General features: G+C 33.8%; 1 protein-coding gene across 1 annotated transcript in view; it reads right to left on the minus strand.

The window, feature by feature from the left end:
• Nucleotides 1-15,749, minus strand: part of LOC114064379 (CUB and sushi domain-containing protein 1) — a gene marked incomplete at both ends in the record, with an annotated part of 349,288 nt that overhangs the window by 214,511 nt on the left and 119,028 nt on the right. Inside the window, one exon of the mRNA XM_027897375.1 lies at nucleotides 13,622-13,734. Within this exon, the coding sequence (XP_027753176.1) occupies nucleotides 13,622-13,734 (113 nt within the window). The remainder of the gene's footprint in view (nucleotides 1-13,621; nucleotides 13,735-15,749) is intronic.

Here is a 15,749-nt window from a genome sequence, read left to right on the forward strand (position 1 = left end):
CATTTAATACAAAGAGAAGGGATAGAGAGATGCTCAGGATTGCAGAAAAGGACATAAGTAAAGGAGTGATATATGCATGATTCCTGCAGTAGGAACAACTCTTGAAAGATAAAATGATAAATCAAAATTAATAGAAAAAAATATTTCAGATAGCACATAATTGGACTGTAAAAGTGGCTATTAAAGTTAAAATGAGGCTGGCCTAAAGCTAAAAAGAGGGTGGCCTTACAAGATAATTTTATAGATGATCACAATTTTATCATTATTCCAGTAAATTTCTTCAAAGAAATTTTACAGTGCAATTTATTATCAGTCTCCAACTATAAAAAGAGAAGACCTTCTTCACAGATCATATAGTTCCCAGTAGCATTCTAAGAGATTCTCACGTTTTCTCTGAAACGTTTTGTCCTTGCTGTTATCAAAAAGACTACAGATCATATCCAGTAGATTAATTTTTGCTGCTTCTACCTTATTGTGTTTTGTATTGATATTACAAACAAACATGACCTTAGAATCAGATAGATGGGAAAAAATAACATGAAAAACTTTAATAGGAAGTCCATTTAAGCTAACAGTTCACTATCATAGCATAGAGATGGCTTGCTGGTAATGACATCATATTTTATCATATCTTATAACATAAAAATCCCTGAAAGCAGTAAAACAATTAAAACAGAAAACAAATCAGACCTTTACAACAAGTATATTCTTTAAGTATAATATTTATGGTGTACTTAAATATGCTATAACAGAATGCAGAAAAATGAATGTTGGTTGTTTACAATCAGTTTTACACGTCAGGGGTAAATGCAGATCAAATCTGAATAGGGATGAGGAAGAAGGGTTTTGTTATTTGTTGCAGAAAAATGTATGATACCTACTGACCAATAATGACATAGCAGGTGAAATTTATTATCAATAACTGTAGAAAAATCTGGGAAAAAAATTATGACTTTGCAGGCACAATGACAGGTTCTGACTTGACAGTTAGGACTTGGGAACAGGAAGTTTGGCATACTAAAGGTAATTCTGTGAAACTCTAAGCTATTGAAAATGTTAAGAATTGCTGGCAAAGAAACAACAAAACAGATAATAGAATTCTAACGTCACACAAAAACCTATTTCATTTGCATGTTAAATTTTCTATGTAGTTCTGCTCCTCCATTTAAAAAAAAAAAGGAAAAATAGGAGACGAAAGCAAAAGATCAAAGTTACTGAGTAACTGAAGATTAAGTAGATAGACTCCAAATCTCTTTTTTGGAAGGTGAAATATATGTTCAAAACTGATTGGACAAATACATGGAAGTGAATCTTATCGAGGGACAAAGGAGTACTTGAGGTGTGTATCACTGGAAACAGAGAAAGTACTAAGATTATCTCTGTCTTCTGATTTATCATTGTGTAATTCACCATCTCCTTCTAAAACATCTATTTTTACCAGGTATCAACATTCTCTTGGCTTTTGGTCTCACTGTAGATTTTTATTCGAATGTTTTGTGATAAGGAACAGGATACTGTTCCAACTATAGTGTTCATCTTGCTTTACTAGAGTAGATCCTGTCTGTACAAAAGACTGAGCAGTGCCTTGAACAAAAGTTAACAATAAGTTATCCTGTGGAAAGCAAGTTAGCATGTTATCATGGAAAATAGAAAGTACAGGGAAAAGTAAGTGCAGCTGCCTCAGAAATGATCAGAATAACATAAGGATAAATATCAGGAAAAGGTGAGCCATGGAATGAGGCAAAAGGCAATAATAGAACTTGTAGAATTAAATTGCTGCAAATAAAATAAAGAGGAAAAATTAGTTAGCAGAAAAGGAGAATGAAGAACACTTTCACTTTTCTAGGAAAAAAGTCCTATCTAGATAACTTAAGTTTAAATAAAATTAAGTGAAGGGCAAGATAGGAGGAGAACAGCTTAAGGACCATTTAGAAAATGTAGATACATTTAAGTGAACAGGGCCTAATTAAGTTCGCATTAAAGTCCTTAAACTGAAGCAGTCGATGAACTATTAGCAATTATCTACAAGAACTTCAGGAGAACAAGGGCAGCCCCAGATGACTGGGCAAGGTCACATGTAATAATTGTCTCAAAAACTGGAGAAAAGAGGACCCAAGGAATTACACAAATCCTTGTAATTTGTCCCCTCAAACTGGGAAAATGATATGCTTTATCTTCCTTTACAGTGGAATATTCTTGAACATCTTTACCTAAAGTCCTGACAATAAAAGCGTGATAGTTTTCTAGAAAAGAAAATCAATGAGCTCTCAACATTTTTAAAGTACAAGCAAATCGTGTGTAATAGGATTGTAAAGCCAACACTGATCCTAAGCAAAGTAATGGAACAGCCAACACAAAAGTTTATTTCAAAAGGGTTAAAAGACAAAAATTTAATTACCATCAATTAACATTGTTTTATGGAAAATTAGCCATGTCATACAAACAATATGATTTTCAGATTATAAACTCAGTTGACACAATATATTTGGACTTCTTTCAACCATTTAAATTAGTGACACATGGCATGCTAATTAAGAATTGGCATGATAGAAAATTAATTTAGCACACATTAAAGGGATTGAAATTAGACATTATAGTATTTCAAAGCATAAATGTGAATAAAGAATTATTGTTAGACAATAGAATAGCTTCAGTTAGCTTAATATATATTGTTTGAGCCCAATCCTAACACTTTGTTACACAAATATTACAGCAAACTAGGTAAATGATATTGCCACAGTATTTTTAATATGCCCTTTGACATATATTATAGGTGTGCATGTCTTCTTGTGCATAAGTTTGCACATAAGTACTGCTTTTTCTCATACTCTTTCAAAAAACAAACAAAAGCAAAAACAAAACAAACAAAACAAAACAAACAAACAAACAAATTTAAAAAACCAAAACATCAAAATTTCAAGCCTATGGTAGCTGAGAATTTTGTAAAATAAAATTTTAGGAGCTTCAAGATCGATATTCTTCTAATGCAGGTTATAGAATGCTGTTATAGAAGACGTAAGAGCTCAAATGAAAAATGTTAGCTTTGGAAGCTAAAACATCTTTAGGCTCTACACTCCTATACTCCGCCCTTGCAGGATAAATCCTGCACTCTGTTGTTGGTCTCAGTCCAGCAACTTTTAGTGGTTTTTGGGGTTGCACAATTTCCTCAAGATCTCAAAGTTTTTCACTTTGATCACCTCTGAGACTTCATTGTATGTGCACCCTTTCCATCTACAGAGAAGAGGTTCCTGTTATTCTTATCTATATCTTGTATGATTACAATTTTTTTGCCGTGCCTCTTTCCTTGGCCACCTAAGAGTTCTGGTGTGAGATTAAGGAGGGCACACTCTCTTTCCAAAGGTGCTGACATGACCAAGGCTTTAACAACAAGACTTTTTCCTCCCTAATTTAATACACTTTCTGAGGAATATAAGTGAATATAAAAGTACTCTGCAGATAAATAAAGGAAGTCTCACACCTTAGAATTCAGTCTGGAAGCTATTTCATAGAAATATAACTTTTTTTTCATGGAAACATAACCAAAACAGTGCATACCTACTTGTACATGTAAATATTTGGTGGGAATATTATACATATAAGAAAGAAAAAACCCAAGAAAATAAAATTCGTGTGGTCTTTTCAGTGAGAGCAATCAAACCCCTGAAATTTCACAGAAGCATGTTAGAGAGTCTTCATGAGCATTAACTGTCTATTTGACTTTGAATAGATAGACTGGACTTCTCAATCTTAAAATTCCATTCATCATCTTGGTTTTCCACCTACACATCCAGAAAAAAAGAATGGACAGGATGAGTTATGACAGGAATTCAACAGTGTTGGGGTTTTTTAGGGAAAAAAGCCTCCCTCTGAATATTGTTAATCTGTGGAAGTTAACTGCACAAACCTATTTTAGAAGATCCATTTTCTAGTAAATGTCATTGGTTCTTCATGATTAATAAAACTCAGTTTTCAGAGGTGTCTAGATGCAAAAGAGAGCATGCAAGCACACACAATACTAAGATATCATTGCAGCATTTCATTAGTCTAATTCAGAAATTCTCACATATAATAAAGAGTCTGAAGGAATTTTATTTTTAGATGCTATCATGTATAATATGAGAAATTAAATGCATGAAATCTAAAATTTGTTCTTGATAATGCTTTAGATTAGGAACTATTGTTTTTCACAAACTTCATAACAACATAATTATTTCATCTGAAATATTTCATCTGAATAACAATAACCACCTTTAATCTGAATTGCTAATAAAACAGGAGAGCAATTTAAAAATGTTGCTCTGGAGGATATACTGACTTTGTAACAGGTGGAGGTGTTTGTATGTCAAATCAATTTCAGTCAAAGTGTGAAATTAATATCTGTTTATGAGCTGAATAGATAAATCACACAGTTGGTGAAAGGAGTTGGGAAAGAAAAAAATACTGAAGAATTCTTTAGTGAAATAAATCAGTTCTACAGAGGATCTTAGACATCTGTGTGTCGAAATTAAAATCTTCAGCAGTTTGCTTAACATTTCCCATAGATCTTACTTTAGTAACAACTGTCAGTATTAATTTTGTTTTGAAAAGTATTTGAGGTTTAAATATAATTCTCCATTTGAAATCATGTAATATTAGGAATTATTCCCATTTGACACTTAGAAATCAACCATGACATTTAAAAAATTCAATAAATGCTATAATGAAGGCACAAATTTTGCAGATACCGTTTAATGACCCAAACCTGACCATCTTTTGTCCTTTCATGGCATAACTACTAGAACAAAAGATACTAATAGGCACCAAAATCCTAAAAGTTGTAATAGATTTTAATTAGATGGTACTAGGAATCTAGTTTAGCTTAAAAAAAATGGAAAAATACATATGAACAAGAAATTCCAGATCTTTAAAAAATTATAACAGCTACAACAAACCTATTTTATAAAAAAAATCATTATGTAGATTTTACAAAACTCCAGTAGAGCATTTCTAAGGCACCAGTTTTACTATGTAAATTTATACACTTTACTGGGAATTAGCAGGGGTGGAGGTGATCTACAGTGGCCTGGGGAATAATCAGGACTCCAAGGTTTGTATGCAATCCGGTGCAGGTGAAAGCTTGAATGGAACACACTGATGTCATACACCAGCACCTTGGTGTTAAAGGACTGGGCAAACACTGAGGCACCAGTTGTGTATGTCCTGGTCTGCCAGCTCCAGTAATTCAAAGAGAATCTCTATCCCCCCTTCTCCTCAGCCCTATGGGCTTGCATCTCAGCTATGGAAAGATATTCCCACCAGGCCTGCCCTCTCAAAGGAAATGTGGAGAATATCCCTCCTTCCTTGTCCCTGCTGGACTTCAACACAACACATACATACACACACACTTTTCCCTAACTAGGAAGAGACACAACCAAGGACACTAAAGCCACATGGACAAGTAGAAGTACGTGCTCAGGTGTACCATTTCCCTCAGACTACTGCAGTTTAATCCTCCTCAGAGGATTTGCATTCTTCTTTCAAAGAAGATTAAGTTGCAGTTATGAAGGGTCAAAATGTCACTGAAGGAGAATCCTCACATAGATTACTCAGTTAAATCTGTATTTTAAATTGATTGTATTTGTTAATTTTAACATTCCTGAACATCGCCTCACAGATGTAACTGACATTTTCAGAAAATAAAGCTCTTATTCCCAGGGTTTTATCCTGGGCTTTGATCAAAAGAACACCAGTTTTTATAACTGGGTGTACCTTAAAAATCATAACATGATCTTTTTATATTATAACACTAAATATAAGTTAAGTTATATTAATTCAAATTTTTATGCAAAACTCACTGAATTCATTTTGCGGTATGCAATGTATTCTAATACACATAAAAGAAAGCCACAATATGAAAGAAATTGAGTAAATTTTGAGGCAAGAGATTATTCGGATTCTTTGAAATTATACTAATATGTGAAGAGCACTTTATATATCTATAAATGCATATATATATACATTTAAATGGCTGCCATAAAGTCTTAAAACTCTGTATACAAAATCCTGCTTCCACTTAAAGTCACCTTATCTTTTTCTTCAGCTTGTATTTAATATTTTATTTATCAAATTACCTTGTGTTGTTTCATAAAAAGATCTGTTAATATGCTGAGATTATGTGTATATATGCAGAGAAAATCCTATGAGAGTTAGAGTTTGACTCAAAAAATATTGTGTTTTTTAAGTTCCAGATAAATATTTACTTCAAGAAAAATTACAATAATATTGCATTTTGCCTTAGAGAAGCAAATTAAATATTTATCAAGATTATTAAACAATGTTTTCTTCAAAGTTTATTGACTTCAGGGATAACATCAGTTCTCAAAGCTTATTCACACATTTCTTCAGATATATGTACTTTAAAAAGTCATCAATACTAGAATTTTTTGACTTGGTAGTGTTAGGTAAACTGTTAGGCTCAACAATATTAAGGATCATTTCCAACCTAAATGTTTCTATAACTCCATCAATACAGTCCAATATATGTCAGACATCATATCATTTAATCAATTCTTTCATTACTGTTGCAAAAAGGTTGGCTACTTAAAATGACATAGACAGGAAAATAAAGCTTAAACTAAGTGGCAGCACTGGTGGGACAATATGAAGGACTGACTTGTTGCTCATTTAAAATCAAGGGTTTGATTTTTAAAACCATAGTGTGCGTGTCATGCATCAAAACGCTCCAAAACTAAAGGGCAATATAATTCTCATGATTTGATTTTTGTAGCAAAAAATATAGAAAACTGGTACAAAATTAAAATACTTTGAAAAGAATTTATCATAGTCTTATTAAAAGAAAAAATCATAACATCTATCTGTTGCTTACTAACTGTGATATATTTTTCTGTCTGACCATCATTTGCAGAAATCTTACAAATGAGTGGAGGGTGTTTAAGAATGCCAATCAATCTCAGCCATAGACATTAACAGGAGATTTTGAGTATGTCATCACTTTACAAATTAAATAAGGCAAATGAACAAAATAGAATTATTCTGGCTTAAAGAGTGAAAAGACTATCTTCTAAGGTAATTTCAATGGACAGTTAAGTTCATGGTGCATACATTGTGTTTTCTATATTAAAAAAAAACAGGAGAAAGTTTTAACTGGTAAAAAGAACCAAATAGCCTTAACATATGAAAATCTTCACATAAAAAATGACATGTATTTATTGTCTGTCCTCCAAAAGCACACACTTGAACAATGCCTGAGTTATAATACAAAATACGAAAAGAAAACTTAATATACGTAAAATAGATGAAAGAAAGAGAAAAGCTTAGAGCAAAATCAGAAACTTAAAAAAAAATTCCATTGAATGACTTATGAGTTGTTTTCTTTCCAAGCATTACACCGTACATAATGATTTTGCTATATGCACGTCCAATTGAGTCCTAAAAAAGCAGAATTCCATTAATTTCTTTCAGCACAGGTTTTATCGAACCTCCAAGCAATAACAAAATTTTATATCAATAGTGGTACCGCAATCACATTTATAAGGTAGTTGTGTTTGTAAAAAACTGTACTGATTTAAGGTTTAATGATTACTGTAGCTGGATGCAAAAAGACAGTTATCTGAGCAACTGAAATATGTTTTTGAAAGTATTTTTCTACTAGTCTCATGAGGAAAGAGGAATCATCTTCTGCACAATCATAAAGATGAGCTTAAAGTTTAACCACTTTCAGCTGCTTGCAGGGGCTGATATACTTCCTGATACGTCCAAGAATTCTTAATAACTCCAAATTATATACAATGCTAGGATTATATCACTGAGTCACCAGATTTCTTTTATAACACTTTTATGAACTAAAGAGTAGGCTAGTGAAATAACCTAATTAGGTTCTATAATCACATAAAGGTAGGAATTAAAAAATGAGTTCTAAACAGGCCATAAAACAGATGTTGTTATACATGTTATCAAGAAGTCTGGAAGTCAAAACATTAACTATTTTCATTATACTGACAGGTTTAAAGTGTTGAATGGCAGAAAAATCTCAACTGTAATAAAATTCTAAAACTTTCACATCTATAAGTTCGAGCTGACTGTCATCTGCTTTTGTGACAGTGTGATACAGTGGACAGGACCACAAGCAAGGAAGGGACCTGGGGGTCCTGGTCAGTGGCAGTGCCCTGGCAGCCAGGAGGGCCAACCCTGTCCTGGGGGGCCTCAGGCAAAGCATCACCAGCAGGTCGAGGGAGGGGATTGTCCCACTCTGCTCTGTGCTGGGGCAGCCTCACCTTGAATATTGGGTGCACTTTTGGGCACTGCAATATAAGAAGGATATGAAGCTATAAGAGAGCATCCAAAGGAGGGCAACGAAGATGGTGAAGGGCCTGGAAGGGAAGCTGTATGAGGAGTGACTGAGGTCACTTGGTCTGTTCTGCCTGGAGAAGAGAAGGCTGAGGGGTCACCTCACTGCAGTCTACAACTTCATGAGGGGAAGAGGAAGGGCAGGCACTGATCTCCTCTCTGGTGACCAGTGACAGGACCTGAGGGAATGGCCTGAAGTTGTGTCAGGGAAGGTTTAGGTTGGATATTAGAAAAAGGTTCTTTACCCAGAAGGTGGTTGGGCACTGGAACAGGCTCTTCAGGGAAGTGAATGGGACATTCACAGCATCAAACCTGACAGGTTTCAAGAAGCATTTGGATGATACTCTCAGGCATATGGTGACTCTTGAGGATGGCCCTGTGCAGGGCTAAGGGATGGACTTGATGGTTCCCTTCCAACTCAGCATATTCTGTGTTTCTGTGATGCTGTGAAGCAGCCTAGTGATCATCTGGCTGCACGATCCACCTTGGACTTAAAAGCCACAAAACACCTATTTTTAAATACGGTGCACTCATAACATGACTGGAAGAAGCCAAACTCAGGCACGTTATTCACCTAATCAATCCTCTTTTTCGGCTGCAACTGTGACCTAACATGACTGTTTGATATTGTTACAAGGCCTAATGTCACAGTATCACGCTACATTATCCTGACCTGGATATGCATGGCAATGACTGTGTCTAACTCATCCATCTAAAAGATAAATACATGCTTGAATCAATGTTAAGAAATGGCATAAACCATTCTGTTGATTCAAATCTGCCCAAAATATTGCATCTGATCAGATATGGTGGGCAAGTTTGGGTATAAATGGCCCACTTATGGTCAAAACAAAATCAAAATGCAGCCCAAGCAGAAAACTACCTAGGGGGGAAAAAAAAAAGGAAAAAAAAAGTGTATGAATAAATAATTACTTTATCTACAAACACTTTAGCCATTTTATCTAAAAAAGTTCCTACCTTAGGCCATGACCATCAATGAATTTCAAAAAATGCTTGCTTGTAAAAGTACAGTCTTAGAATGTCATTGGTAGAAACATGCTTTGTTGGTGTTAGAAGAACAACCTGTGACCTCAAAGTTTTGGTATGCTGATATTAATTTTCTTTTTGTCCCTTTATGCATGTTATATCTCTTAAATGTACGTGTTGTGTTGTTCTTTATTATATATAAAGTACCCCAAACCAGTCAGATTTGAGAGTGATTGCATGGCAGGACTGGCATTTAGGTTAGAGGTTAAAAGAAATTATTTCAGTAAATAGTTTATTCATTCAAAACAAGTACTTTTGGTGAACCTAAGCCAATTTAATCAGAGTCCTCAGAAGATAATAGGTCCTGTTCTAATGCATATTTAAAATTTATTCAGACTGAAGCAACTTCAACAAGGGAAATTGGCAACAACCTTCAAAATAACCATTCAGCAAGTTCACATTATTCTTCCAGGAGATGACATGCATGGATATCAGATTTGTCTCTTGTGTGGAAAAATACACTGAGGTCTTTCACAACCTTACTAAATACCCAGGTAAAAGGAAAAATTATATTAGAAACATCTAGAACCTACAGTCCATTTTCTTAAATCTTAATTCCAAATAGGTCTATTGCTAAAGTTCTGAAAGCTATGTTAACAACTGTATTTTTTCCTCTAAATAAGTTTCCTTCTCATTTTTCTTGTTTGAAAAATCTATTTTTAAAGCAGCACTCCACACACAAGTATTCACTTAGAAATGTTAGTGGTTTTTATCATGAAATCTCAGCCGTGAAACATGCAATGTAATTGTGTTTTCTTTGTCTTTAGTTTATGAAAATGTGTGGAGTAACAACTGGTCTTCTTGGTTTAAGTAAAGAAAATTGTCATAGGTTATAGTAATAAGAAGATTTCAATATAGATCCTTTGAAACACTTAAGTGTGGTATTACAATATATCTTGTTTTTCAAGGACAGATCAATTTAAATTTCTGGCCTTTTCACAGAAAAAAGCTTTCAGAGGATTCTTTCAAAAATGTATTAAACCATTCTATTAAGATATCTGGGATCTATAACAGAGAATGAGGGACTTTCAGATACAGTCTATAAAAATAGCTTTTTTAAGAAAAAGTAACCATAGGTGCAGATTAATCCTCAGGATTGCTTGGGAGTTTTATGGGTAAATTGTAAATTTGTAAAATATTGCCCAAGAGGTTGAGGAACTATGGTAAAAAATATCGAAATAAGAATATTCTTTACTTTGTCTCTATAGAACATATATAAGCCATCAAAGCCTACAGTTTGCCTTCTTTTTTGATAGCTGCTATCACAAAGACAGTGTCCTCAAGGTTACATGTCACAGATCATTAACTTTCTCACAATTAAAATTAAATTCTATTTTTAGACAGGTTCTTTGACTGCTAAACAAAGGGGAAGTAGAATCATTGAGGCATCTTGTGACAGAATAGAGGTTTAAACTTTACAGTTATCCTAAAGCAGGAGATATATTTAGTGTGCAGATGAATAAAAGTTTTGCCAACAATAAAAGATGAGAAAATTCTAATAAAACTAATAAGCACATTGAGATGAAAGAAAGAAAAAAGTTACAATTCACCTTTATATTAAGATGTTTACTATACTTCTGACACTGTAAACATTTCATACTTTACGATTCTGAAATTAACTACCAAAACTTAACCCCACCCCCTCAAAATAACTCACAACTAGTTGTAAAACAAGACTGAAAGCCAGAATCCATCTGTCAAATGATAAAAATATACTTCATAAGAGAGATCCCACTGCTACTGCAAAATTCACAGTGTATACTTCAGGTCAGAAAGTCCTCAGAAGTAAGAGGCTGAACTCCATACATGAAATGTCTTTGTTAGACAAATACAGAAATCAAAACAGCTGAATTCACATTAGAAATACTGGAAAGAAATTAGGATGAGAAGTTCATAATTTTGGTTTGAGGAAACGGTCTAAAATGTCAGATACATAACTTGTGCCAATACTCTCTTTCCACTATATAATAACTTTTTCCACTTTATGTAGTTCACAATATATTGTCTTAATAAACACAGAACCTAGAAATTACATAAGTACAAAAGATGAAACCGTCAAAGATGGGGTGAGAACAGGTAGAATTAATTTAGATAGAGTGTATCATTGTCCTCAGGCAATACAACAAACTTGAGCTCTGTAACTACAGAGGCTGAATGTGTGGCACCATGTCTTAAGATTCCTTTATATTTTAGCCATAGAAATACTACAGGCTTGCATATGCTTTTTCACTCACAGCTCTGCAGCATCCCACTTAAGTAATTATGACAGTGTTTCAAGAACCTCTGTGATTTTTTTTGTCGTTCTCATATTGTCATGGCCATAGACCTGCAAATCTCAGTAGTGTTGCTAAGGAGGATTCTCATGAAAAGTGATTGCTGCCCTCATGAGAATCACCCCTTGCTTGTCCTTCCTTCTTCTCCCCTTTTTCCTTCTTGCTTTGTTGATTTCAGTTCATGTTAAAGAAAACCAAAACAAGGTTCATAAAAAAAGTAAAAAGTAGTAATTTAAACACTGAATACATATTATCCAACAATATATGCACACAGAAAAGTAACCTATCATAGAATAACAGAATTAACTGGGTTGGAAGAGACCTCTGAAATCATCAAGTCCAACCCTTGATCCAACTCCACTGTGATTACTAGATCATGGCACTCAGTGCTACATTCAGCCTCATCTTAAAAACCTCCAGGGATGGTGAATCCACCACCTCTCTGGGCAGGCCATTCCAATGAATGTACACTTGGTCTAATTAGCATGCTTCAATCAGTGTCATGAGTGGGAATAAGCAGTGTCTGAGCTTGAGTCCCAGAGAAAAATATACAGTTCTAGAGGAAAACTGTGGTGGAAATACAATCCTAAATACTGCCATTATCACCACCTGCTTCAATGGAGAGACCACCAGTAGAAGAATATTGGTGTGGAGAACCAACACCATGTTTCCTGGCTGAACAATGGGGGACATTTTCCCTCTTCTTCCTTTCAATGTTCACAATATGCCACCAGCCACAGACATCACTTCTAAAAACCTGCTCAGGCCAGCCTGTCTTAATGTCCTTAGTCCAATAAATGTATAGGTTGCTAAACTTGAAGTTAAGATCCACATAACTTTTCATTCTTTATTTTGAGTGGTTTGGTGTTGACACAGTAAGGTCATTCAAGTGAAATTTGGTGTTTCATCTGGAAATTTTGGTGTTTCATCAGAAATAACGTGTTTCATCTACAAGTGAAATGAAACACTTAAAAAGGGTGCTTCATTTTACGGAAAATGTTTAAGGGGAACTCCCACTCTTCTAGTTCAATAATTTTCAGTTATTGAACAGTGAGCAGTCTCTTAATGTTTTGCAATATCTTTTGTGTGAAAGTAGTTTTGAAACAATTATCAAATAATTTTCATCATATGTGTCCATAAGGAACTATCGTAATAGTATTAAGTGATTTCCCTTATCCTTAAGGTAAACTAATTAACATGGAAATCAACCAAAATGATACCATATGTTAAAAAGCAACAGCTCTTTCTATCTGCAGGTCTATGTAACATATTAAAATGTAAATTAACAATACATGCATATGTACTAACAGATATCATGTATTTTTTTAACAGAGTGGATCAACTTCAGAAAGTATTAAACTGCAGCACATAGTCAAAACAATTAAAGGTGTTTATGTTGCAAAACTTCTCATCTTTTTGAGACAGAAACAACACAAATGAGGCTAGAGTAATTTGGATCATTCTTTTTGAGTTAAATTCCCACAATCTTATACATCATCTTAATTTCCATTTGCATATGCAATATCTCTGGTTTTGTTGCATCCTATTTTTGACCTGGGTCTGTGAATATTCTCGGTGAGGCATGAAAACATGTTTTGTAACTACCCCAATAAAGTCTTGAGAATATTAACCATAATTTTCAAATAGTATCCAATATGTGAAATTATACAGATTAGCAGAATGTGAAATTTAAGATCTTTCAAATATAATAGAAATTCGTATCTTCTATAGACCTCCCAGCAAAAACTCTTAGAATAATAAATTTACTTGCAAATATTTTTAGTTATTTTGTGGGTATTTGCAAATCCATATCTTCATTAACCTTTAAATAACAATAGAGACACTATCAAAACTCTAAATTTGTGAAAGGACTAAATACCTATTTGAAATAAATTTGTTGTGGTATAATGATGTAAGTTACTACATGAGTTTAAAATAGTTAATTTAGCTCATACCTTGATAAACAGCTTTGAATCCTGGTGAGCCAATGCTGTCATCAGATTGCAAATGAAGCCACATCTGGTTGCTCATGCTCACAATAAGATCAGGAACACTAGATCCAGTGAGTCTGTATGTAGGATACATGGGAGAGTTATTTGTAGAGGCATAAATTACTATTACTACTATTACTACTACTGCTACTACCACAAAACAAAACCTTTTAAACTATTCACGTATATTCACTGCCTATTTGCAGTATATTATCCTCATGTTCTGATCAGCTGTTTTTTGATAAAATTAACTATTCCACATGAATTAGAATAATGGGACATAATAGAAAAATAAAATTTTAATTAATGCATTCAACAATGATTAAACACTTCTCATAAACCTGTTCCTACCTAAAGCTTTCCTTAAGTTATTAAGTGACTGCATGAATTAGTTTCCAACTGTTTAGATTAGTATCGCTTTTTTTGCCATGTTTTCTGAAAGTGAAGGAAATTGCTCTACATACCTTACAGCCTATATGTCCAGAACTAACTAGGATCACATCTATTCAAATATCTCACAGTGACCAATTTCAGAGGAAACTGCTATTTCTTGTAAAAAAGGTAAGCTGGTGAATCCTACCATAAAATCTTAGCACTTCTCAGTAATATATTTTGTACGTCTATAATACTGGTATCAAAAAGTTCTGTGTCAAAAAAAAAAATCATTAAGAAAAAGACTGCTTCTTAATAGTGAAAACAATCATAGCGCATAGTCAGGTTCTAGTACTGCATCTGGACAACCGTGCAGATCTTGGTGATGGCTTTACAGTTTTACAAAACGTAGTGGGAAAAGTTACACATAAAAAGTGGCTGCAGAATTTCACCATCTAAACTCTTACCAGATATAAAAAGCAAAAATGTCTCTGCCTTTGTTCCAACCCTCATCTTTGACTATGCTAAACAAATACGTGTTAGATAAGTAAAACACTGTGCCAAACTGAGGTAATATATCCTAGAAGCAGAATTTCTCAAGGAAGAAATTATAAAGAAAACAGAAAACAGTATTTGAATTATTCCACAAACATACTGTTTAAATATAAGTAACCAGATGTTATTATTATTAAAACTTAATGCAAAGACATAATAACCTGAGAGGCTAAAGCAAATTGTAGAAATTGTCTCCATCAAAATTGTGAACAAGAAGCTGTATATTCCACATCTAAAATAATTTGGCTTCTTACTCTTATATATTGAAAATAAAATTAACAAAAACAATCCCCATATGAGTGGAATGGACTAGGGTCTTACTACTGCACTGGAACTGCTGCTGCAATGTCTGAGTGTGCTCTGATATGGTCTACAAGATTTCTGGTTATGATCTGGTAGTAAGTAGTTGATTATAATGACACTATAGGTTCAGAAAAGGAGGTGAAAAAATTAAATTTTTCATAGCTTAGCATATGCAAACACACAAACAGTACTTAGCCTGGATAAATATGGAAATTAAGTCACACTGATATGTAATTATGTTGTACTGTTTGACCTGTGTTAATAGTAAGAATGAAAACAAAGCAATTCCTTAGTCTGAAAATTGAGTTGCTTGCCAAACTAATTAGGAACTGTACAGGTTCAAAGACTGCTAGGTTACAACCAGAAAACTGAACATACTCTGGCTGATGAAATAATGACTGTTGATAACATTGTGATATTAATTTAAATAATCAACAGAGGTAGCCTATAAAGGAAAGATACCTGATCAGACAGTGAGTAACAAACAAAAGTAGTTTAGGAGATGCCTGCAGAGATAGAAATATAAAGAAAAGGTAAAGATTACATAAACATTTTGGGGATCATTGTGAAACTGCACCAATAGCCATCAATTTCTGACCAGTTCAAAAACTGAACTCAAGTGCCAGGTTGTAACTGTTAAGCCATCTTTGTATTCTGCAGTTGGCTACAAAGATTTGAGGGGGTTTAGTTAGGAAGAAAAATTCACTGATATCTCTTGACAATAGGGGAGATCTATCGAAAGACAACCGGAAACCTATGGTTTTTCTGCAAGAATTTCATATTCAGATGTGTAAGCCTACTGCCTTAACAATTAACAACTATATAATAGGCTTTGTTTATACTCAGTAATCTGATTAATGCA

This window comes from Empidonax traillii, unplaced genomic scaffold, assembly GCF_003031625.1.
Source record: "Empidonax traillii isolate 1590-97213 ecotype Southwest subspecies unplaced genomic scaffold, ASM303162v1 scaffold539:size425684, whole genome shotgun sequence".
Taxonomy (NCBI): Eukaryota; Metazoa; Chordata; class Aves; order Passeriformes; family Tyrannidae; genus Empidonax; species Empidonax traillii.